The sequence below is a fragment of the Lynx rufus genome, unplaced genomic scaffold (genome assembly GCF_022079265.1).
Source record: "Lynx rufus isolate CCGP_SWC_20201006 ecotype Redwood Valley unplaced genomic scaffold, mLynRuf1.p SCAF_5, whole genome shotgun sequence".
NCBI lineage: Eukaryota > Metazoa > Chordata > Mammalia > Carnivora > Felidae > Lynx > Lynx rufus.
Window position 1 is genome coordinate 77,571,896 of NW_025814867.1, and position 26,866 is coordinate 77,598,761.

The window sequence follows — 26,866 nt, forward strand, 5'->3', positions numbered from 1 at the left end:
GATAGATTTTTCTGGAGTTAGAGACCATACTCTAATCCTTGGCTACTTATCTTGCCTGGTCCCACAACATCCAAAGACGTGATGTTGATTATGAATATGCTTCTGAGAAAGTGAATGGTGTGACAAAATATTTATCAATTCGAGAAATTCATTGTGCCGGGGCACCTGGGTGGCTCAGTTGGGTAAGCATCCAACTCTTGATTTCTGCTCAGGTCATGATCTCATGGTTCGTGAGTTCGAGCCCTGGATCAGGCTCTGTGCCGATGGTGTGTAGCCTGCTTGGGATTCTCTGTCTCCCTCCCTTTCTTCCCCTCCCCCACTGGCTCTCGCTCTCTCTCAAAACAGATAAACATTAAAAAAAACAGAGAGAGAGAGAGAATATAAGCTTCATGAAAGCAGGGATTAAAAAAAAAAAAAAAAGAAAGTCATTATGCCAGAACTAGATGGGGGTGTACTAGGTACACTGAAGATAAAACACTGCACTATGAGTGTTTTAGGTGAGCCAGGCACCTGGGAAGGACAGACAGGGAAAAAGCTCACACAGTTGTGGGCTAAGCCCTAAGCACTGGGAGTACCTAGGAAGAAGGACATCCAATTCTTGGGCCAGGGGCAATCAGAGAAAGCAATCCAGGGGCGTGATGGCAAGGTTGAGTTCTGAAGAATGTGGAAGAGAACAGGGAAGGTGGAGGAAGAGCACTCCAGGAAGAGGAAGAAGCCCAGGCAATGGCACAGGGCAAGAGAGAACATAAACTTGCTACAGATGCCCTGGAGCCCAAGGTGGGTGGGTTGGTGATTGGCCAGGTAAGGCTAGAGAGGCAGACAGGAGCACATTTGTGAAGGCTGAGAATGCCATGCTTAGGTGTTCGGGCTTTATCTTTAAGTCTACAGTGTGTCATGGAACATCCTTAAGTGAGGCTGCTGGCGAGGGTTTGGGGGTGCGGGGTGGCAGTAATGACCTGATCAAATCTGTGCTTTTTAAAAATCACTCTGTCCCAAGTGTGGAGAGTGGCTTAGAAGGGCTGGGTACAGACTGGAGGCCTAGAGAGTAGTTTTCAGGTGGTGTAGAACAGAACAGAATTGGGAAGGCCAAGGAACAAAGGCAGTGACAGTAGAGTTATGGAGAAGAGAGTGCATTCACTAGCTAAAATTTAGGAGGTAGAACTGACAGAGCTGATTGGTTGTGAAGAGTGAATGAGAAAGAATGGTCACAGTGAAGTCCAGATTTTTACCTTAGCATGAGATGGCAGGTGCCATTCACTGAGAGAGGGACGGAGGAAATCAATTCTCCGGTGGCAGCCCCGTTTGCAATTGAAGGACAGCACTTTTGTGTTTTGGCCTATCTATCCATGCATCCATCCATAGAACATCTGTTGAGCCATACTATGGGTGAGGCACTGTGTAAGCTTTGGAGGTAAGTGATGAATAAGGGTCTCTGGCCTCACAGAGTTTACATTCTTTGAATAGCTTCACCGAGACACTAACATTTGAACACTTAAACACAGAAGACTATGTGTCCAAAATTTAAGAGCTTTTACTTCTTTTTTAACTCAGGCACGGTTTAGTTAGAAGTGAATACATTCCATTCCCATGGCCTATACCCATGGCCGCTAAACATTTTACATATGCCATCTCTTTCAAGTCTCTGAAGAACCCTGTGGGGTAGATACTATTGCTACAAGTAAGGAAATTAAGATCCGGGGAAGATAAATAACTTGTCTACGGTTGCAAAGTGAGTTAGTGCAGAGCGGCACCCAACCCTGTCTGTGCCCCGCTACCCTGCCCCTGTATCATAGCATGCTTTTGCAAACTCTGTGGCGTGGTGGTGTGTGTTCCTATAGATTGCTGTGGTTCTCCTTCACCAGCTAGTTAAATGCGTGTACTTGGGGACCTGGGGTGTTAGTAGTTACATTCCATCCTAGGAGATACTGCCTGATGCAGAGTGTCAGGCCCTCACAGCTCCCAGTGGCCAGGGGAGTTCTAGAGGAGTTTGAATTGAATCTGTCATAGGAAGCTCCTGGTTTTGAATCTACACAATCTCAGAGAGTCAGGGAGACCAGAACTGACCCTAGTAAAGCCACAAGCTCCTTGGACACCCTGTACATTTCCTTCTCTCAGCTCACCCGGAAATGGGGCAGGGGCAGTGCCCTTGAACCATCCCCAGCAGAGTGGAACAGGGAATGTTAGAAGGCAAACCAGTTTAGGAGACATGTAATATCATCTAGAACAGGTCTTGGTCTATGGAAGGCCCTCCTCCCCTAACCACATTAAGTTTGTTGACTGAATGTTGCCAATGTCCTCTCAGTAATCAAAACACTCTCTTCATAATGAAGCTCACTTATCTGGTTAATCAGAAAAATAGACACTAGCCTTCATTTGAGATCATCTAAAGGGAAATTATTTTGGTTGTCTCAATCCTAGCCACCAAAATCGTTGAAAGTACGAAGGCAGAGGCCATGGGGGTAGAGATGGAGAAAGGAAGAGCCTGCTACTGGGACAACGGTAAAGGTGCCTCCTAGAACCCTGCCTAATTGAGGTCAACCATTAATGGTGGGCCCTGAGGTGGAGCTTGGCTTCAAGCCAGGTGACATAACACAAAACTTTTCTTTATATATGTTGGTGTGTTGTTGCCAAGAATTTCACCGGTAGGCTTATCTGAGGCAGGGTTCCCTGCAGGTTCCTGGTTGCCCCTTTTTCTCCACCTTCATAAGATCAGGAAGGAAACCAAACTCCCAGCCTATTTTCATTGCATACCAAGACACCAGGTGAGCAGTAACCAGGATTCTTAGGTTCTGTCTACACTGTCAGAGCAGATCTGTGTAGCATGGAGGGCTGACGGGTTTCTTGTTGATCTGGAACCAGGCTTTGGCCTTTTGATTTTGTACTCTGCTAAGCATTTCACATATATTATCTCTTTTTGGTCTCAGGAGAACTCTATGAATAGGTACTGTTGCTCCCAATAAAAATTTCACAGATCGATGTATGCATTCTCCTTTGCCTCGTCTTCCCTTTTCACCTTTTCCTTGATCAGCACCAGCACTTTCCCAAAGCCTTTGGTAAAACCCTGTAGGCATGTGATACTCTACAATCTGTAGCCCCTATCCCACCTTGCCAACCAGAGTCTGAATGCCAGTGTGCCACTTTCTCTTTTGAAGATGTCTCCCCAGACACCTTACTGTCAGTTGGATGGTTATGGCACCGGTTTCTGTCTGTTTCACCTTCAGTTGTACAAGAACATGCATTTGGTGTTCTGCCACTTACTGGCTAGGTGAGTGACTTAAGTTCTTTGAAGCTTCGTTTCTTGTATGAAATGGGAATACTGTTTTCTACCCAACAAAGTTGTGAAGCTCATGTGGCAAATATAGAGCACCAAGCAGTGTTTAATGCATGGTAAGTACTCACTAACTGTTCTTTCTTGTTGCTAGGAGATGCAATCACCGGGAGACTCATTCCCCTACTGCTGCAAGAGTAGGGGCAGGAGTAGGGTGGGGGGTGGGGGTCTACCCCAGGCAGCCACTATATTTGAAGAAAATGAAGCTAACCGTGTTTTTAATGACTTCTGGAATGTTTTTTCTGCATCTCTCTTCCTGAGTTTTTTTTGGCTCATCATGTCTTTCCTTCTCATAATCACCTTTTAGCTGGAGATGACTAATCCTTAACCAGTTATCCTGAGGCTGGTTTCCATGTCCAAGAAATTCCTGGGTTCACTGTCAGGCTCTAAACTACCCAGCTGAGCCCGTGCTTGAGGCAGAAGAACCCTTGTCTGGGCTTCAGGGGCCTCTCAGTCACATAGAGGAGAGGCAAACAGCAGCAGTGACACCGTGGGTTGATTCTATTTTTGGGTTTTCTTAATCCCCCCCCACCCCCCCGTTTTATAAGAAAATAACATCAATTGCACACTGGTAAGTTGAGTCTTTTCATTTGACAGATAAGGGCGAAATGAGACTAATTAAAAAACGTTCTTTAGTATTTGTCAGCAATTTTGAGCTAGATTCAGTCATGATCCTGACAGCCTATGAATAGCCTATTTTCAAGGATATCCACAAGTAAAACCAAGCTAGCTGCTGGGCATTTTTACCAGCAAAGGCAATGAGCTTCTGACGGCCCTTTTCTGATAATCTAGGAAGTTTTAAGGGCAATAGACTTTTGAAGTCATGAAAACATGAAAACATTTCTTTGGGCTTAGAAGGCTACAAAGAGGACACTACAGCTATTTCTAGAAATAGGAGCCCTTGAAGTGATGGTATTCCTCTTTGTGGTTTGGACTTTGATAATCAGGTTCCCTGAGTGGGTCATGACTCAAACAGTCAGTCAGGCCTTCTTTGTCAGTCTTGTGAAACAGATGCTACCCACAAGATGGTGTTCTGTGTTGTGTGGAGGGGGCGGACTGATGTGGTAGAGGGCGTGCTGGGCCAGTAGGCAGGAGGTCTGCCTTGCCGCCCTAGTTCTCATACACACTGGCACGTGACACCATGGCTTACTCAGGATGTCCTGGCCTCAGTTTCCTCATTATAACGAAGGGCCTGGAATGGCTGATTTCTAAGGTTTCTCCAAGCTCCCTGAACAACGCAAGATGACACAACACGGGATAGGGTAAGAGAACCCAGGTGTTCCACGCTGTCGCCATGCAGGGGTGTGGACCCAAGTATTGCCAGAACTGCCATCTTTTAAAGAGAAGCCAGAAATACACGTTTTTATGTAAAATCTGATTATTAGAGGTGGCAATGAGTTCAATTTTTCAAAAGGCCAAAAACACACCTAGGGAAAACTATGCCATGTCAACAGGCTACTTTACTACATTCATTGTAAATTTTCATAAGGTTCAGCTCAACTACAACACAAAGCAAATAATTTCAGTTAATACCCTTATGGGTCTGTTGAGTTACTGGTGGCATTATTGCTACCACTACTGAAGACAGTAGACTAGTGTCAGGTGACTAAGGCAAAGGATAATCTAGCAAAATCAAGCAGATGGGATAGCCACACAGAAAGAGCAAATGCAATTTGAGTTGAATTATAATTGAATGATGAAGGTTAGTAATAATAGAGAGAATACTTTATCTGTTAACATTTTACACTATTTGAATTCCAAGTTTAGTAATGGTGTTAACTACAGTTTAGATCAAAGGAAGGTTTAAAAAAAAAAAAAAAAAAAGGAGCCGAGGCAGGTGGGCTTGGTTCTAAGGCCAGGATATTAAGTCCTATAAGGGGCCCGTGACCGTTACCTCACAGGTGCTGCAGAGGCCATCTGTGTCACCCGCACACCCAGCTGCCCTGGCCCATCAGAAAGCTTGTCACCACATCTAATCCAGCCTGCATGCTGTCCCCTGTTCTCACTGCTCACTGGAATGGGTACTCCATGACCCTCAGGCACGGAGCTGTGGATGGAAGAATCTTTTCCAAGAGGGGGCAGTGGCCCCTCTAGTATAAGGGAAAGTGAGCCCCTAGCAATCAGGAAGGAGGCTTTATAAATAGCTGTTTTTGTTCTCTGAGTGTGACTCTTGTGCCCACTGTTCCTGCCAACAGATTTGTCTTGGCTCAGTGTATTTCAGCTTCAAGGGGCAAGGTATTTGCTGGCTATTTTCCACACTGGGGATCATGGCACTCAGAAAAATCTAGGGTGGTGAACAGATTGGAGCACTGGTGACCGGAGACTAGGAGGGGGTGGGCAGAAATGTGGGGAACAAAAAAGAGGGAAGAGCTCAAGAAAGGAGCTAAAGAAAACAGAAAGGCCAACAAAGGAGGAAGAACTTGCCTGGAATGTATTTTATAATACAAATATGGAATCCTCTTAATAACCTCTGAAGACACTTAACTCATTTTCATGTGTAAAAAATTACCTGTAAAATCACAGATGACAGATCGTTTGCACTTAAGGGGTCTTTGGGGTCCGGGGATTCCCAGCCAGAAGATCACAGGTTCCAAGGAATCTTCCAAAGTATGAAAGGAGTCCATGAGTTGCTGTCAACATTTCTTAATGTGAAATAGTATTTGTGCATTTACTCATAATAAAGACTGCACAGGCTCACCAGTGGGTTAAAATTTTTTGCCATGGAATGGAAATAAACCAATTACATTGGTCACCTCTTGGTAACCAGAGGCACTGATTGAATAGTAAATGGATGTTGCCAAATAATAAAAATGGGAAAACAAATTATTACTTGAAACAGCTTTATGGCTGACAGAAATCTTATTCAATATGGCACCCATGGTGGAGAGTGATGAGGAATGAATAAGAATAGTGCACTATGTGATGGTAAAAGGGTACATGCAGAACTGCTAGTCCATACCAGCTCTGGATGGCGGTTCTCTTCTAAGGCAGAGCAGCCTTCTCATGGTACAGATTAGGAAGCTGAGACCAGTCCTTGGTAATCCACTGGCTGGAATCCAAGGCCCAGCTCCCAACTTCTAGTCCTTGTTTGTCCCTTACCTTTCCACCTGCCCTGGCTTCTGTTGCTATGCCCCGGATATATCTGAGAGAAGTGGAAAAGTCAGCCAGAGGCACAGGGGCTCACGACTGCAAAGCTGCTGACCATTCTCCGTTGTGTTTGTGGGCTGGCTTTATTCACATCTGGCACGGCCAAGAGACTGCAACTCTCTGGTTGCTCAGAGCCCCGTGGCATTCTTCTCCACAGAGTCTCTGGTCTGGGCCTCCTTATTGGCCTCCTCTCTCCATTCTTGTCCTAGCATAACAAAGGGCCAAACCCACTGGGCAGCCTCTCCACCATTTCAATGGAGTCTGGGGTCCAGAGCATCTACCCCTTCTGTACGGAGACCCTTCTCTTTCACACAAGACATTGTGTTTCCATGGAGTATGGATATATTTTCCTTTGGTAAGCTCTCCCCATTTCTGTCTGGCACCTGACAAAGTCTCTGCCTAAGGGCAGGACTCCAGCACGAAGCCTGACAAAGTCTGGGATCTGATCCTCCCCCAGCGCAGACCCAAGGACACGTGTGTGTGTGTGTGTGTGTGTGTGTGTGTGTGTGTGTGTGCAGGCATACACCCAGGCCAAGACAGGGAGGCTTCTCTGATACTGTTACTGAGCACGCTCACAGGTATGGCCTCTCTGACGCAGCGGGGTCTCTAGAATCCCCAGAGCCCTACTTGATATCTGCCACAGTGATGTGAATGCCACCATGTGGTCCTGCCATTTTGGGGGTGACCCTCAGGAGCGACAGCTGGTGAGGCAGCTAGGATTTTTCTCTCCTGAGGGGCCTGAGTCTCTGGAGTGTTTTTCCAATCAGTATCTGTCCTTGCCAAGAGAACATTGCTCCCTTCCCCCCTCCAAAAAATAAAATAAAATATTAAAAATCGCACAGAGTTTGGCTGCTTTTAGCAATCCTTTCTTCCTTTGAAGATTTATTCGTGGAATGAAAATCCCCCTCAGGCTGATTTGGCTGGCGCTAGAGGGCTCTAAATAAGCTTGCCCTCTCAGAAAGCAAAGTCAAATACCTGGACAAAAAGAAATCATGCACCCGGAGGGAAAGGGGCAAAGGCAGGTGGGGATGTGTGTGTCTAAGGTTCTGTAATGATTGCTTAGCTGTTGTGTGCCTTTTTGACTCCAAACTATGCTTTACTAGCATTCACACATCCATCAGCAAGGGAAGCTGGTCTTTGAAGGCCGGGTGAGGACAGTTAAGGCCCAGGTGGGCGAGGATGGCTGGTTACAACATAAGCCCCCAACACCTAGAAAAGGCAGGCCACTTTGCCTCTGAGCTCGTGCTGAGGAAGGCCACTTCCTGGGTCCCCACCAACTAAGGCCAGAAACTAGAAACCATCCAGGTGAGCAGAGGAAGGCCCCAGAAACAGGTCCACCCCCGCACCCTACTATGATTGCCAGGTGGGTCCCTGAGAGAGACAGCAGAACTCTGCCTTGAGAATCATCTCCATCTGTTGAGAATCATCTCTGTCTCCACTTTCCCAGTGTTTATCGTGTGCTAGAACTGTGCTTGCTGTTTTACAAACCAAAGGGTCCCTCATGTGGTCCTCCCATCTACCCTCTGTGGTGGGTACTCTGGTGGTTGTTCTGTAGATGCGTTTGAGACTGTAGTTCCTTGAAAATACAAAGCTACGCTGGAATGGCATCCTAGTATCTGAAGCGATGAATGCGCCTGCTCGCCCCTCTCTCTCCCACAACCAGCCTTTCTGAACATGAGGCCGTGCCAGATTTCTGATAGGTCAGGTTACAAAAGTTCCTTGGTTAAGCCAGTTGTTTGTCACTCTGAGCACATTTCCCCATAGAAACAATGTTATGTTGAGATTGGGTTCCCAGGCTAAGCTACAAGAGCCAATTAACCCATTATGTATCTAGTTTTGGGAGACAGCTTGGCAGAACAGACGCAGCTTTGGTTAGAAGCCAGAAAGGCCTGAGTTCAAGCCACAGGTCAGTCACTTACTTGCCATGTAGTCTGGGGCAAGTCATTTAGTCTCTGTGCCATCGTTGCTTCATCTTGCATCGGGATGATATTATCTACCTTGCAGGGCTGTTGGGAATACTAACTGAGAACAGGTCATATGACACGCCATCGAATCACGGCACATCTGAACTCCACGGCCACGTATAAAACTGGCTTTGTGGCCTCGTGAGTTCGGAGTTCCAACTTGAAATATAAGTGGTACACCTTTCTTGTCAAATTTGGATTGGAGGACCCTTTCCTGGGAAAGGGACGTGGTGACTCTTGTGCCCTCAAATCCCTGGTGACCACCCTAGAGTTCTTATTGGAATGGGGCTGGAGGTGCCAGAGGAAAGTGGGAAATAGCAGAGGTAGGGAGGTGAGTCGGGGCACAGCGTAAGTATGCATCGTATTTCTTCCTTCTGTTATAAAACTACATGATGATCTGGTTACTTCTTCCTAAGTTTCCTGTGCCTTCCATACCACCAACCAGCCGGACACCTCCTGGTCAGAGTTAAATACGGACTAACTAGTTCCCTCCTGGCTTCCTCTACCTTTTAAGTCATGAAATTGTTAGCAAGGCAAGCCAACGATTCATTAGATGGGGCAGATGCCTGGATAAATACCCCCTTCCCATCCCTATTTCTTCTTCTTCCTGTGCCAGTTTTCAAAATCTTAACTAGGAAAGCATCAGCCAGAGCCTCACTCTGCCTGAGAAGACTGTAGTATATACACTGCCAGCAAAATCCTTTCTATTTTGCCCTTTAGAAAAGCTCATCCATATGCTCTCGGCTTTGCTTCCACTCTGATGTTTGTGACTTCTGATACTTGTGTATGCACTCCTAACACCCACTGCAGTGGCTGTGATCATGTGAACCTGTCACCCTCACAAGCATAGCATTCTGCTTGCATGTTCGATCCTAACGAATCTCCATGGTCTCGGAGATCATGCCCGCTCCCCTGAGAAACCCAACCTGCTTGCTCTGCCCCCTCACTGTGCAATTGGCAAATGTGTCCTCACTGTGGATGTGACCCCGCTGCTCCTCCCTGCCAGTTCCTCGGGAGAACTGCTTGGCACCTCCTCTGCCAGGCTTCTTATTTCTAGCTCACACCTGCTGCCCCTCTGTGGGCTGCGATTTTAGAGTTTCATTTGAACATTCTACTTTATCCCCTTTAAATCGCATTTGAAAGCGCTCCTGTTTGGTCCTCAAGTCTCTGGCCAAAAATATTCCTCTTGGTTTATGTGACAAGCTCCTGAGTCCTGGCCAGGGGCCTGTCATTCCAGCATCGAGATCCATGGTCCAGGAGAACAGTCATTCTCAGATCGGCTACAGAGCAGCTCTGTGTTCCCCATACATGCCTGTTTCTTCTAAAATTATGACTCATGGCTGAGGAAGAGACTTCAGCGTCACCTCTGACCCACGTCCCTTAGTTTCCTACCTGAGACACCAAAGTCACTAGCAATACTGACCAGGATTCTTCTGGATGTGTTATTTGCTTCCCATACCCAGAGGCATGAGGGAGAAATAGTTTATGGGTTATGTGAGTATGTGCACTCCTTTTGGTCTCTAATGCAGGGGTTTCACCGAAGTGAATTCAGCAAAATACTGATTTCAGATGATGCTCTGGGGTAGGGGAGTTCTATGGTCACGTAAATTTGGGAAACTAAATATCTTGCTTTTGCAGGGTCTCAGTAGGTTAGAATCTATATTAAAGGCTCTGTAATATCATACAGAAAAGAAATACAATAAACCTGGAATTTCCCAAGTGTATTTGACGATCGTCCTCCTGTGAGTTTCCTTTTCACATCCCATGGAATGCACGTTAACCAATGCTACTTTGATACATGCTTGAAGCAGACAACCTGAGAAGCTACTTTATCGGCTCTCGTGAAACCTCATGATGAGTCTGTTGGCTGTCCTGCTTTCCCTTCTCCGTAAGGTCCAAGTCTATTCTCCTTGGGTACAGTCTCATACTTTAATTTTTTTCTCCCAAATAGGGATGGGGCATTTCCTCTTTATTTCCATGTCATATCTATCTATTGGTCAGACTCTGACTTTGCTTTATGTTCTCTTTGACCTTCTGAGTCCCTTTTCTTTCTGGATCATTTCTATTAGGGCATATAGAAACCCTTCATCAATGCAAAGACACTGATCTCTTAAGCTTCCTGAAGCCCATTCATTTGCTCCTGTGGTAGGAGACCAATTTATATGTGCAGTACCAGTAATTTGTGACCAAGGTCAAGCAAGAAAAATAAATAATAATTGTCCTCCACCACATCCCTAGGTATATTTCTTGAGCATCACTGTGACAACTTGGAGGCCCATGGATCTTATGAGGCCAGGAAAGGTGTTCATTTGACTTGCACTGTGGTTTTTAAAATTGGAAGCTTTAAAGATTATACACACACCTGGAGCAGCTTCTCTTGAGAAATCAGATTTATTAATACTTGGGTAGCTTTCCAACCTAGCAGCAATTGGCTGGAGCTGAGTGCTGGCTGCTTCCATTATACAGGGCACATACTCTCCAGTTTGCCAGAGTCCCCACCACTCCTGACAGCCTCACGCTCTCTCAATTCCCTCACCTACATTAACTGCCTGGCCTCTGCTGCCATTTGGATTTGTGACCCCTCACAGAGACCTTTGTAGTTTCCTCCTGGACATTTTCCTAAGAGCTTCCTCAAATCTGTCTTCCCCACTTCCTTCCCCACCTGATTCTTCACATCTGAGCTGCTTGTGCCTTTGGTTATGAGTCCTAATATGTATCTAATGCCAAGGACTGAGGCTTGGTATTTGCACTGATCATGTACGCAGAAATAAAATATCACCCCAAGTCCACCTCTTCTGGAGAAAAACTATTTTCAGTTGTTTTGTGTTTATAGGTCAGGCACAACATGGTGGGTTTATCAACTATTTGAAAATCACAGAACATCAAGGTAATGAACTTGTCCTTTAACTACTGAAGAAGGAGCTTAAGCTCATGTTTACCTTTCCCCTTAATTTTCCACTTTGCACAAATGATGGTTATTATGAATGCTACCATTCTATCAAGTCTTGATTATTAAGGGACAAATTACCTAGTCCTCAAATCTCTTTTTTTCTAACTCATTGGCTTATTGTTAACTGCTTCATTTTCCTTTAGTGTAGTTATCACTAGTTTGGTGGACAGCAAGATTGTAAGTACAAATCATGAACCAGGCCATTAGCTCAAATCAGAGGGTGTCCTGTTATATTATCTTTACCTCAACCCTGCCCATGTCTGCAGAAAGTCTGATGATGAGCAACCTCTATTCTCCTCCCTGCTCATGTCCAGGGACAAGGTGATATAGAAGAGGAAAGGGACAACCTGATTACTTAGAATGCTAATTAATAGGACTGTTTTGATAGCTCCAATAAAGGTTTCACTAAGACTTAACAGTTTGGGGTTTTAATTCACCCACAGTGTTCTTACCACCTTTTGCCCAGTGGTAATCCCAAGCTAGAGATTACAGACACACTTTCAGCCCATTGAGTTCAAAGGCAAGGTAAGGCACTTGGCTTGATTGGCACTTTGGAATGCTCTCCAAAAAGGTCCACTTTCGAGATTAAAGGGACTCTTCATTCGACAGAATAGAAGACATCTCGTTACTAGACAATGAGGAATTTCAATCTAAGTGTAGGTTCAATAAACATGACTATTTAGCAATTATTTAAGTCCCTGATGCTTTAGCAATCTGAGGGTATAAGTGCCTTCTTGGAATGAGGAGAGCCTCTCTTTCATTGAAGAGCATTAGAAGCTAGGGAAAATACTTTCTTAGTGAAAGGTGAAGTGGTAAAGCCAAAAGAAAAAGGAAATTAAACACTCCTACAATCTTCAAAGTAGAGATCTATAATCTTCAAAGCAGAGATGTGATGATCCCTCTCGCAGGGGTGTTTACAGAAGGATGCTTATGCTGGGAAGAGGGTAAAACCTCAAGTCCTGTCCAAAGCTTGGAGTCTGTAAGTTATTATTACAGATAAGAGTCTTTATCACTTTACACTGGAATGAGAGAGTCTACAGTGTACTTGCTTATGTACTGCTGCATGTTCTTACAAATTCCCATCATAATCAACAGCATGACACCAACACCTTGAAGATTTCAAATCCATTCATTTATCTACTCTAATTCTCAAAAGCATCACCTGAGATAATTGTTATTTCCATTTTACACACCGGGAAGTTAAAGAATCAGAGAAGTGAGTGACCTTCCCAAGGACAGAGAATAAGTAAGAGAAAGGGTGGGAACTAAAACTCAGTCCTTCCGACTTTGGATGCAGTGAAAGAAGCCTAGTTATTAGTATCTACATTTCATGGAAGGGGAACACAGCCTAACATATGGAGTTGTAAAGCCATTTGCCCAGGGTTTCTGAAGAGATAATATACTTATTTCATCAGAGAGTTGCTGAGTTTCCTGAGGAGTACAGAAAAAGGCTGCTTTCACAATTTCATCTGGCCAAGTAACAGATGCATTAGAATTGTCTTTAGTAAATGTTGATTTAAATGAAGGATTAAAATTAATCACTCAAATATTTCTTGAGAATACCTATTGTTTTTCAATGGCTTTTTAATAAAACAGGTGCAAATATGAAAAGTTTAAGGAAAATACATCAGACTGAATATGCTAATCACATCAGCTCTACATATAAAGATGGATGCTGGTTTATCACAGAAATGCCCCTAATGCAAAAGGACGATAATTCTCCAAAGTTCTAATTAGTCAGTATAACAGAGGGATAATAAACTCTGATATTTTTTTCTTTGGAGATAAAAACAAAAAGCATTCCAAGCTAAATTAAAAATTTTTTTTTAATGTTTATTTATTTTTGAGAGAGAGAGAGAGAGAGAGAGAGAGAGAGCACGCACAAGCAGGGGAAGGGCAGAGAGAGAGGGAGACAAAGAATCTGTAGCAGGCTCCAGGCTCCAAGCTGTTAACACAGAGCTGATGCAGGGCTCGAACCCACAAACCATGAGATCATGACCTGAGCCTAAGTCTGACACTTAACCGACTGAGCCACCTATGCTAAATTTAAAGGCCACCCGAGCCAACGTCTGCATGAGAGAATCTGAGGAACAGAGAATGACATCTGGAATTTTTGTCAATATGGATTTCTACTTCCACAACCTAACAGCGTGCTTCACCGTTCAGGGCTTGTGACACAAAGCTCCGTGGTTGGTTTCCACAGTTTTTCGGGCCCTTTGACGTACGAACTCCCTCAGATTAGCAGAACTGATTGTTCCCTCTCTCCTGACAGCCCTCTTCCTTCTGTCTCCCTGAGGGTTACCTTCTCTGTCTCTGGGTCTCTCTCTGACCTAACACCCTGTACACCCATACATTTCAGTATAAAGTTCCCCCTGTTTCTAGGAGCCCTGAAATTTTGGCTCTGGAAATACTTCAAAAGATAATTCACTCCCTCACTGACCTATTCAAAAAGTATTTGCTGACTGACTCCCTTCCCATCCACTCACTCACCTGCAGGATAAAGTGCAAACTCCTGTGCAGAATGTTGAGATCCTGCCACAGCGCTCTCCCACCTGCCTTTCCACCTCACCTCAGAACCATCAGCCCCTCTCCTCACATCCAGGGTCCTCTCACCCCTTTGCCCAGCCTGCATCTCTCCTCCTAGCATGCACCCAGCTCCTTCTTTACTCAGGGCATTCCCATTTCTCTCTCAATCTCACACTCAAATAGAACCTTCCTTCTGAAGTCTAATCCCACTTTCTCAGTTAGGTGCTTTCACAACACTCATTATTCTTGTCTCCATGTTAAAACAAAGCCCGCCATATTAGATTTCCTTCTTTTGTGAGGGCTTGAGGGAGGGTTAGTATGGTTGGTTAAACTGTCTTCTCCAAGAAGCTTTGTTGAAGTCCTAACCCCAGCACTGGTGAATGTGACTGTATTTGAAAATAGAGTCTTTGCAGATGTAATCAAGTTAAGATGATGTCATACTGGATTAGGGTGGGCCCAATCCAATGACTGGTGTCCTTATAAGAAGAGAGGAATCTGACAGAGACACAGAGATACAGAAGGAGGATGCATGTGAAGACGAAGGCAGAGACTGGAGTTTTGCAGCTACAAGCCAAGGAATGCCAAGAATTCCTGGCAACCACCAGAAGCAAGAAGAGAGGTATGGAACAGATTCTCCCTCAGAGCCTGGGAAGGAACCAATCCTGCTGACGCCTTGATTTCAGACTTTTAGCCTCCAGAATTGTGGAAGAATCAATTTCTGTTGTTGGAAGCCGCCCAGTTTGTGGTCATATGTCATGGCAGCCTTAGGAAACGAATACAGTTGGTGATAGCTTCTGTACAAGCTCATCTTCCCAACTAGCCCATGGGCTGCTGGAAATAGGGGCTGTGGTAATCCATATTTCCTCAGTCCCTGCACAATATTGACACCAAATAGATGCTCAACACGTTTGGGCCAAATGAGGGAACATGCGCAGCAGCATTCTTCTGCTTTTTAGGTCAGCGGATCCCCCAAAACGGTTCACTTCTCTGAGTGAGCAAGCTTAGGAATGAGGTGGAGAAAGAACAGTGTAGCCTCAGAACAACGGCGGATAGAAGACAAGGAGGAAAAAATCAAAGTGGGAAAAAATGTGTCAAAAACCTTGTAGGTGGATTGTAAGAGAAAGTGGAGGCCAGGGCTGGGGTTGGTCAGGGAGGGAGTGTTTCGAATATTTTGGACTGTATTTGGAAACAAGCAATAGGTGATGATTAGGCCCCAGAAGGAGATGCCATACTAGACTGAGGAGTTAAGGGCAGAGTGGGCTAGGGGAGAGCAGTGGAGCAAGCAAACGATAAGGCTGGACTGGTGTTTGGGAGATGTTTATAAAGGGTCCCAAAGGCAAGGCAGGCGACTTTAAATTCTATAAAATGGGGCATGGATTGTGACAGCAGGTGCTTGTGCAACAGAAACAGGATAGACACATGGGCAGCTACCAAACTGGGGGCCTGAGAACAAAGAGCATCGAGATGGCCAGGGGGCTGCTGAGGCAATCCTTAGCGGGGGCATCATGGGGACCAGCTGGGAGCTGAGGAACAAATAGGAGGCAAAGGTCTCCTAGGGGACACCCCAGTTGCTTGTTGGGCGGGAAGCAGAGGACTCTCGTTTGGTGGGTACAATACGCTCACCCCTGGGGCTCAGAGAAGATGGTGCGTTTGTCATCCCAGATGAATGAGTCTGGCTTCTGTTTTTAGAAACCCTTTGCAAGATACTCCATAACTTCTCTCAATAACTCATTTTAGCCTTTAATGGGTCTCCAGGCCAGGAGATTCTTCCTTTCATCCAAAATAGCAATTCCTCACTTGAGAAGCACATTTCCCCCCCTCTCATTCTTTTCTGAGCCGAGATGAAAAGTAAGAAGGTGTGGTCAGTATTTCCTGTTGTGAGTCCTTCACACACTTGAGGCCAAGTCCCAACACATTCTCTGCTCCTCCTCTCCAAAAAACAAAACAAAACAAAATATATTTTGGCTTATTGAAGGTTTTCTCATGGGGCCGCTCATTGTCTCTGTGGTCCTTCCCTAGTCTCTTGCTTGGGTGCTTCCTTGGTCACGGGCACCAACCTGGGCAGGCAGAGATGCAGGGAAGAGCAGCAGTATAAACAGAGGCTTCAGAGTCAGACGGAGGTTTTAATAGCAGCTCCCCTGTTACCTAGTTGTATGTTCTTGAGCAAGCTGCATCACCTCCCTGAGCCTCCATTTTCTCATCTGTACAAGGGATCCATAATATTCACCTTATACTTGGAGAGCTGTGCCAGTTAAAAGTAAAGTACATGAAATGCTTGAAAACATTCAATAAACGATGGCTCCCACCATCGGTGTAGGCTGGAGCCATCCTGATAACATCGGGAAAAACCACCCTTCAAGGACTTTAATAAACACACTGATAGTATGTGCGCTTAAACAACAACTCCACCATTACATAGTTCGGACGGCCATACCTACTACCTCTGCTGGTCACGGAAAACACAAACTGGTCTTACTCTAGCACAGCAAAACGGAGCACAGGAGGAGGAACTATGCAAAGAGATTCGCATTTTCAAATTTCCCTTCCACAAAAGTAGAGCTGCAGAACAGGTCAAGTGGTTCCTTCACCTGCAAAGGGACTTGAGTAGTGATAGCTTTAAAACTCTCATACTGACTGAACAAAATCATTGGGATTTTTTTTCTAATCAGAGAAGACTCTCCCTGCAGATAAACTCCCTCTAAACAGCTCCTTTCTATCCGCCTCCCTCCATAACCTGTACATGCTACTGTGTTAACAGTGTTTTCAACCAGTGTATACCGTGTGTTCTCAAGTAAGCAAAATTGTGCAGTGGGAGCAGAAAGAAATATGTTACAATGCTAACAGTGTTTATTTCCTGGGGGACAATATTATTTGTTTTTCCACACTAAGCCTTAATTACTTGTATAAAGAAAAACTGCTTAAGGAATGGTACGTGTAACTTTATAAAAACCTGTTATCACAAATATTTAAAAATATGTTTATCAAGTCAACTGCTGAAATGCGCCAAAATGATAATATTGTTTCTCAGTGATGGTGCTACGAGTGATTGGTTTTTCTTCGACTTTTCTAAATTTTACAAATTATTTACAATGTGATTTCAATGTATTATGTAATGATACTTTATGATATAGTATTAAACTCCATAATGCTAAATGCATGCAAAAAATTTTATCGAGATAAGTGAAGAGAAAAAAAAGCATGTCATATATTGCTACAGTGATGATTCATATCCTATGACCAACAGATATTTATCTGTCCCTCTCAGAGAGTCATTAAATCGCAGAATTTTAAGGGTTTCTGAGTCATCTAAAATGACTATTGTTTGATGTAGGCTCTGTCTTTGTAATAATGAGAATATTAATAATAATCTAGCATCAATGTGCCAAGCCTCTGTAATAAGCACTTTAAATGAACTGCTTCACTGAAACTTCAAAATAATGCTATGGTACTTAGGTAAGGTACTTGTAGTAGGCAGAATGATGTCCTGAAAATGCCCATGTTCTAATGCCTGGAAGCTGTGAATATGAATATGTTAGTTTGTATGGCAAAAGGCAATCAAAGTTACAGGCGGAATTGAAATTGGTGGTCAGCTGACGTTGAGATGGATTTATCTGAGTACGTTCAGTATCATCACAAGGATCATTTTAAGTGGAAGAGGGAGGCAGAAGGAGACTATAAGAAGAATGCCATGTCGAGAACAATTGGACTGGCCACTGCTGGCTTTAAAGATGGAAAGGGAGGCGGTGCCTGAGTGGCTTAGTCGGTTAAGTGTCCACCTTCAGCTCAGGTCATGATCTCACAGTTTGTGGGTCTGAGCCCCGCATCGGGCTTTGTGTGACAGCTCAGAGCCTGGACCCTACTTTGGATTCTGTGTCGCCCTCTCTTTGCCCCTCCCCCACTCACGCTCTGTCTCTCAAAAATCAATAAGCATTAAAAAATTAAAAAAAAAAAAGATGCAAGGGGGCCACAGCTAAGGAATGCAGGCAACTTCTAGATACAAGAAAATGTAAGGAAATGGATTCTCCCCTTAGAGCCTCCGGGAAGGAATGTAGCCCTGATGATGCCTTGAGTTTAGCCCAGTAAGACCTACTTCAGATTTCTGACCTCCATCACTTAATATAATATGTTATTTTAAGCCACAAAAATTGTGGTAATTTGCTACAGCATCCATAGGAAACAAATATAGCATTACATTCCAATTTTACAGGTGAGTAGACTGAGGCTTAGATGAGCAACTTGATTAAAGTCACATGTAATTCCAGCATTTATATCCAGATTGTTTGACAACAGCACCTGCACGCTTGGGCACTTGGCCCCACTGGAGCCCCAGATGTTTGTCCAGCACCTGCCTGAACATTTAATACCTGAAAATGCACTCCCTGGTAGTCCCCTGCACTTGAGGATGGTTCTAATTGGTAGAACTGATGTCCTATGTTTGGTGCTTAAAGTGGTCTTTCTAGTTATTTCCCCCATTGATCTATCATGCAAAATAACCTAATTCCTCCTTCATGAGAAATACTTTTTTAAATATTTGAGGTCAATAATCACTTCTCCCGAAGTCATCTCTTCTTTGGATGAAATAATCCCAGATTCAGCCTTTCCTTATAAGACATTAAATTCCAGCACTTTCCTGACCTCTTCCCTCTGGAAAGCATCCAGACTGTCAACACCCATTTGAGGACCTAGCCAGGACCTACCTTGCTTTGAATTTGTGTGCTTTGATTTTCTTCCATGAGGTTATCACTCTGACCTTAACCCTTCTGAACTTGAGTATATATTACATCTTGAGCCCTTTGATGGAAATATTTCTAAAAATCAATCAATCAATCAATCAATCAATACTGATAATTTTCGGATTATCTGGCCTAAAGACTTGAAAACATAGCCTGCTTTCAAGTTCCTTTTGATATTATCACAAACTGATTCCACTCTTTGTTGACATGAATCATACCTTTCTTGTTTTAGCCTAGCAAGGGCTAGAAGAAAATGCCTGTTAAGCTATAATAAGGAACTGTTCTGGCAAACCAGCAACTTTGTAAGGAGCCTCGAGATATCATAGGCTGCTCCTGTGTATCAGTCTGAGAAGTTGTGCTATCTGTTCCAATGCACGGGGGAGACAGGAGGAAAATGAAGGAAATGTGAAGATTCAATGTGATTTCATCAGATTATTTAAAATACTGTGAATTTTTTTAGGGCAGAGAGACCTGCTCACAAATATTCATAACAGCCTCCTCGAATCTTTGACCATTCACAGCTCTAAATGACCCATGTTGCTATTCCCTTGTTTCTGCAAAGAATCAAGGGCTGACTGTAAACAAATAAGACAGCCAAAAAAAAACCCAAAAAACAAAAACCCCAAAACCAAACCAAATCAAAACCCTGAACTTACGCAACTGCATAATGACGAATGCTTGGTGAAAAAAACATGAACCCATATTTCACTCATTTCACTCCCTGCGTCTCTTCCGAGGAAGGGTGTGGGGAGGGTGGGGAATAAAGCATTTTTGTGGGCTAGTATATAAACATTCCAGTAATTAAGTACGCTGCTCTGTCAGAACTGACTTGAAGAGTCAAAGGCACTTGAACACAAGACACAAGGTTTGCATTTCCTTTATAAATACTTATGGGAGTAAGAATAAAAATAGAAATGCCACAATCAACTTCATTTGGGGCTTTTCTGAATTCCAAATGTTTGAAAAAATCGTGTGATATATTGAGGGAAACAGGTGCAGACAGTTTGAACCTCCAGGTACTTAGGGCAGGTGTCTCTTGGGGTGCCAAGTAGTAGACAAGGAGGAACAAAACCAAATTCAGGGCACAGAATGAAGCTGCCAATGGTGAGGATTTTCCACGCTGCTGTGTCACTGCTGTCGTACCTTTATGCTTTGGGAAAGTCAAACATCTGGGCTGTAACACTGGGCTACCTCACAGGGCTCCTGGAAAGAATAACTTAGAATGGTTTCATTTTTTAGCTAAAAAAAGAAAATCTTATGTAAATGGTGATACAGTCTATGCTTGTGACTACAGAGCATACTACAGGTATTCAAGAGAGGAGGCCCTTTCATTTCCAGAATTGTATGATTTGAGCTTTGCTGGCCTCTATTTTCCCTCCCACAGAATATCTCTGTTAAATCCAAAGTAGGAGAAGAGGTGCTCCGTGGGTGAGGCAAGAGTCAGCATGAATGGAGGATCATCACGTCTCCAGTGTCTGACTGCCCTTGGCCAACCCCCTACCCACCAATGGTGCACTCCATGGTTCCAGCTGGTAAGCCCTAGGTATCCATGGAGTCCATGGCACCTGCAACTTCCCCTTACTCACTCCCACCCTGTTTCTCCTGTTACCATGTCAGCTGGGGTCCGTGACCCCGGTCTTGATCCTGTCTCTAGCCTGAACTTGGAATCTCTGGTATTCAGACCCCACACCTCTGCCTCTTAAACACTCATGGAGCCTATAAAGGGAATTTTCTCTACAGATCCAATCCTATAGAACCCAAATCAATCCTGGCCAATTGATGCTATCCTCCCATCCCCTAGGAGAGGGATTTGGACAGATTCAATGTATCACAGATGGGGTCTCCTCCAACTTGTAGTTGGCCTCCAACTTTTCAGTTCAAGGGCCATCCCAATAAAGCGAAGACCACTGATCGAATCCCACTAGCCACTGTATCAGAAAAGCCTTTTATTGGCAATTTATGGCGATGCTTTCCTCATGCTTGTCATTGAACAATTTTCAATAACATGTTTATTGATTACCTACTGTGTGCCATGAACTTACACATGATCTCATTATGCTTACAGCAAACTTGCAAGATTTTCAGGGGAGGAAGCAAAGGATTAAAGAGATTAAGTAACTTGCCCAAGGTCACACAGCTAGTAAGTGCCAGGGCCAAGTTTTGATGCCAATGTAGACTATACCCTGCTGCCTCATTCTATAAATATCTGTTAAGTGCTTAGTTATTTGCAAGATGTATTTCCAACCTCTTAAGGTCTCAGGCTACATTAGGGCTTCTGAGGGAACCCCTCATCAACTACTCCATGGGCCTGGTTCCAAGAAAGCTAACACTCTAGAATCTATTAATTACCCGAGGGCTTTTGGGAAAGGTGGTCAGCTTTTGGTAGGAATGAAGCACTGTTTCGGTCCCTTTGAAGGGCCTAACAGGAAATATCTTGCTTCAGCCTAAACTGCTGAGGGACATATTCAAGTGGATGGCACTCAACAGGTTTGGAATAACACATTCCTCAAGTGCTCTGAGTTTCTGACCAACAACGAAAAAATTCCACAGTTAGACTTCTCTTTCTGGATGCTCAACCACAGTGACATCGCAATTTGGTAGCTTTCATGTATATATCATATGTACACACATATAAAATGCCTCACAGAGAGCTAATCCAGAAACTTCATGGAGGACTGGTTCTTGGATATCAGGAAGACTTTAGTGGTATCATCAGCTCATCTGGTAATACTGACTACTGCCTGATTGAGGTACTGATAATCCCTTTCCTACTCCCTAGTTGAAGCCCTCTTTCCCCCATTCTTTTACCTTTATTGCAAACTTCCCCCATCCCTGTGAGTCCTAGCAAATGTGAGGTTTACTGAAAAAATAAATTCTTCTCTCCTTGCCAGGGCCAGCTCATGGGAGTGAAATCTGCATAGCTGCAAGGAGCCCCACACTTAGAAGGGCTCTGTACTTGTTTTAATTAATGCTCTGCTGTCACTGACTTGGAATTCTTAATAATTTTGAACAAGGGATCCTGTATTTAACATTGCGCTGGGTCACACAAATCACATAATCGGTCCTGCTCTGTGCTGTGGACATTGAGATAGGGAGAAGAGTCATACCACATAAGTTAAGACTGGATGGTGTACCTGTTGTCCCCTTTGGAACTCAGCAGGCATTTTCCCATGAGAGGCAATCCTCAGGTGGATAGAGTTGATAAAAGCTCTACCCTCCTTACCCTGATATTTTCATCTCTAAAACGGGGATAGCAGCACTTAATTTGCATGTTATTCTGTTGAGTGGGATCATGCATATAGTACCCATCAGAGTGTCTGATATTTAATAAATGAAATCCATGGACGGTATCAGGTACAGAAAACAGAGTTTGAACTCTGGAGGAGCTAACTTAGAATTGCATCAGCTCTGGTGCTTAAAAAGATGCATGACTTGGAGCACCTGGGTGGCTCAGTTAGTTAAGCGTCTGACTTTGGCTCAGGTCATGATTTCATGGTTTGTGAGTTCAAGCCCCACAGTGGGCTCTCTGCTGTCAGCACAGAGCTGGCTTTGGATCCTCTGTCTCCCTCTCTCTGCCCCTCCCCTTCTCAAGAATAAATAAACATTGGGGCACCTGGGTGGCTCAGTCGGTTAAGCGTCCAACTTCGGCTCAGGTCACGATCTTACGGTTTGTGAGTTGGAGCCCCACATCGTGTCAGGCTCTGTGCTGACGGCTCAGAGCCTGGAGCCTGCTTCAGATTCTGTGTCTCATTCTCTCTCTGCCCCTCCCCCACTTGTGTTCTGCCTCTCTCCATCTCTCAAAAGTAAGTAAATGTAAAAATAATTTTTTTAAATAATAAATAAATATTTATAAAAAAAAAAAAAAGATGTGACTTCAGGTGGGTGACTTGGCTTCTCCCAGCCTCAGTGTCTTTATCTGTAAAATGCCTTAATCTAATATTTGCCTTGTAGGGTGATCATGGGATTTCAGTAATCTAATGTATTTAAAGAGCCGAGTTTATCACCTGGCACCTGGTAAGAGCTCAAAAAATAGTTGGTTTGGTTCCCTTATAACACCATTTCTGTACTCTAAATTCATTTACAGGTGATGTAGGGATACAACCATTAATTAGTGTCTTATACTATCCAAATTCTTTTATGCTATGTGACCTACAAAATGGGACCTCCTTGTATGTGAAAATCACTTTGTAAAAAATATTTGAAGATTATTCTTCCTTCTTTGCTAGACTGTGAATTCCCTGAAGGCAAGAACCGGGTCTTATTTACCCTCGTAGCCTAGAACACCTTCTAACACATGTTAGAATCCTCATTTAAATCAAATCTGTCTTCTGTATGTGTATGCCAACTACAAGATGATAATTTTCATAATATTCCTAAGTTAACAATGAATTATTAGCCTGTCGATGATTAGGATGTACAGTGTACCAAATACAGCCCCATCTCTGCCATTAAAGGCTTTTCTTTTCCTTGCCCATCACACATGGCTCACGTTCCTGCATCCTTGGGTCTGGTTCTTGCTCCGTTAACAAAGCTATTTCCAAGAGGGGCATAACTCCGTTTTGTACAACCAGCTACCTTCTCTGGCAACAACCTGTGGGGAGAAGCCACTGGAGGAAGAATTTCCTAAAACCCCAACCAAAACTCAACCCCCCTTTAAGATTCAAAGAAGCCTCAGAATGGTGACTTTTAGCCACTTGAAGGCTATGGGTCCCTGTGAGAGCCTTCTCATTGTTATGGACTTTCTCTCCTGAAAATTGTACTCAATGTCTTACATATAATTTCAAAGTGTTTTCAGAGCCCCTGCAGGCTTTGTACCTCAGGTTAAAAATTCTTCTGAGAAGAAAACTGAATGAGCAATGTGAAAAATTCGAGCTTCCTGATAAATGCTAGCCCTGTTCAAAACACACTGCCAAGTTCAAAACAAAACAAAGCAAAACAAAACAAGTTACAACACCCTAGATTGAACCTCAGGGTTATCCCTGAGGGCCCAGTCCTGCACCTTAATGGTAAGGGCATCCAGCCAAGCAGTGACTACTCTCTGGAAAACCTAAGTTCAGCCGAGTAAAATGAAGCCTTGTTTGATAATATCGTTTACATTTCCAAATCCCGGGTATCAAGCTTTCTTCCTATCCCTTGTGGCCCTTCCTAAGTTTAGCCGCTGGTGTAATGGGGTAACCATGGCAACAACCACCTGCCTATTTAAAACCATCTCCAAAGCTAAATAAGGAAGCCTGGGCAAAATGGCTGCTCGCCTGCCTCTCAGTGGACAAACTGGGCACTCCTGAGTATTTTCAACATGAGCAAGCAGGCACAGGAGAAGCAGCATGGACTCAAAGTTCTTACTGGGAAGGGTTCTAGGACCTGTGAAACAGGGCCCACCTCTATGCCACTATGTTTCCGCTTACTTGCAGATACACAGATTTACACACAAATCTGGGTGCCTGGCATCCCAGGCCACCACACCACCTTGACCTCGACCAGGGCAAGGGTGTGCACCTCACTACAGAGTAGTCTTATTAATGGAACTGGGGGAGTGGGAAGGAAAAACAGTCACCAGATCACCAGGAAACATGCAATTACAACTGTTTTTTCTCCCCTGATAGAAGTATCTTCCTAATTGTGTTAATCATGTGAATAATTGAAGATGACTCTATTTATATCATACGTTGACCTATTGATTTCTGGAATATGGAGAAACTTCTCCCTCCCTCTGCTTCTTCACTCTCTACAAACTATAGGGGCTTTGCTTCTTCCCTGCCAAGAGACCAGCACAGCTTGCTCTACCCCAAGCATTCTGCCTTCTCTCACTCCTTGTTATCTTTTTGTATATTTGGTTCTTTTGGCCTGGGCAGCCCTTCTCTTTTTTGTCCACCTGGCAAATACATCCTTGTTTTCCGGTCTTGGCATCTGTATGGTTGGAAGCCCCACCACACCAAATTCCGTGCCCTTGCTTTGTGTTCCTTCCCATAGGTTACCTCAATTCATATCACTTAACACAAGTCACTATGCATGTCTGCAGCACTGGATGGCCAGTCCCTACACATGGCTCTCCAAAACACCTACAGAACAGTGCCTGGCATAGAGTATATTTTCAAAAGCTAGTGTTGAATGGATGCATGAACAGAGCCCTTATGGATTTCACAAGCATATGGCATCTTAACAAGTACATGTGTATGACTATGCATAAGGATACCCCTGTGAAAAGAGGACCCAAAAAGTCTACAGTGGACAGAAGAGAAAGAAGATTTAGTGTGGATGTGAGAGTGACACAGAAGGTCAGCTGATCTGTGAGTCTGTGTTTGCAATAAGAGTGGGGCTGGACCCACTCTTAACAATCACCTGTTAATAGTGATTTGTGAGTTGGGCACAAGCCGTGTGAGACAGCCAGATGGAATATTCCTGGGACAGAATGCCCACCCTAAAGAGACGATGAGTTCAGCTATTAGATCCCACAGATCACTTTTCCTGAAGCTGAAGTATGTTACATTAAAGACTTTCTTTTTCCCAGTTAACCTCCCAGGCATTGAGGTCAGGGGAAAGGAGTAGGGATGAAAATGGTGGCGCTCTTTGGGAGTGTGAGGCTTTAAATAGATGTCTTCAGACAAGGCTGGGCCTCTGCTGTGAAGAGGATCCTATCTGCTAACTAAGTCACTCCCTTCAGGCTCAGTCTGCATTCTTCCTACCCACCTGCTTGAGGGTGGGATGGGATCCAATGGTCATCTTGAAATGGCACAACAAAGAGGAAAAAAGATGGAGAACCAAAGAGAAGAAATAAAGAAGGAGAATGGAGAAAGGTATTATTGCAACAATCCCAGGGGTAGCTATATGCCAGTCAAACTCACTTCTTGCAAATTCGCTCCTGCCAGCAAGAAGGGCTTAGTTTTGTTTGCAAAAGATCTGGTTTTCTCTCTTCTTGTACTTTTGGACCTAACATCCAGGCTACACACAGGGTGCACAGGCTGAGGCTGGAATGTGCTGGGCTCCAGGTCTCACAGCGCCAGCAGGGGCCTCCCTCTGCTGCCCCCTGCTGTCAGGGGACGCAGAGGCGCCGCCCTCCCGGCCCTCCGGGCTCCCTCCCTTTGAGACCCAGAGAAGCTGAGGCCCCTGCCCTTCTGCTTGCCCCTCCCCAGAGAAATTCTAGGGGGCTGGGGCTGCAGGAGCTTTCCGTCTAGAGAAAGCGGCCAAGCCCCCGAAGAGGGTTCCAGTTAGCCAAGAGCAGATCCCCACCCCTCAAGGCGGGCACGCCACGCCCTCCTTGCCAGCCCCGCAATCCCTCCCTCTGCACAGCATCCTCTGGGAGGGGAGGGCAGGTTTCTGACAGTGTTTTCTGCTTGGAAATGGAAACCCTCCTTCCGGCGACGGCAACGTGGCAGGAAAGCGAAGTCCTTGGGCGGCCGGGCCAAGAACGTTTGGGTGAGAGCAGGTGGAGGCCTCTGTCTGGCCAGCGCCTCCAGGGGCGGGAGGGGCCAGCGGGCAGTGCAGCCGGGGATGCAGCCTTAGGGCACTCTTACCTGCTGTTGAATTTTTCAGGGTGCTTCTCTCTCATCACGTGGAATCTGTGTGCAATGGAAGCATCCTGAAAGGGAAAGAGAGGAAAGCAGACACCTGGTTAGTGGTCATGACCCTGCAATGCGGAAAGGAAAGGAAGCACACAGGCTCTCACTGAAATCCCCCAAACCTGAGAGTCCATGTCAGAGAGCAGAACACGAGGCTCCCACAAAGGGTGAACACCAGGTCCAAGGTTAGGGGCTAAGGCCACCAGTGCTTATACAGCCTATGTCAGCCGACTCCTTGCGGCTTCCCCTCTCTGCCACAGTTCAGGGTGAATGAAGGGGACAGCCGCTGCCCTTTGAGGAGAGAGAGGGTGTCTGGGTGTGGGGGCAGCTGCAGTGCAGAAGCCCGCGTGTGGAGCTGAGTGTGAATTTCTGGAAATGCCTTGCCATATTAACTCTTTTAAAAAAATACTTTTTATTTTGGAATATTTTAAGACTCACAAGAAGTTGCAAAAATAGTACAGAGAGTTCCTGTATCCCTTTCACCCAGCTTCCCCCAATAACATCTTATGTAACTACAGTACATTGTCAAAACCAGAAAACTGACGTTGGTAGGTGCTGTTATATATTAACTCTAATCATCCATATCAGTAGAAATAATTAGTGGCATTGAATAACAGGCTTCGTGGATAATAAAAATATGTTTAAACTTCTAGCTTCTGTTT

General features: G+C 44.6%; 1 protein-coding gene across 3 annotated transcripts in view; it reads right to left on the minus strand.

The window, feature by feature from the left end:
• Positions 1 to 26,866, minus strand: part of DGKG (diacylglycerol kinase gamma) — a 158,761-nt gene that overhangs the window by 58,871 nt on the left and 73,024 nt on the right. For all 3 annotated transcript variants that reach the window (XM_047100146.1, XM_047100145.1, XM_047100144.1), the window contains one exon: positions 26,160 to 26,224. In XM_047100146.1, coding sequence (XP_046956102.1) covers positions 26,160 to 26,224 — 65 coding nt within the window. The remainder of the gene's footprint in view (positions 1 to 26,159; positions 26,225 to 26,866) is intronic.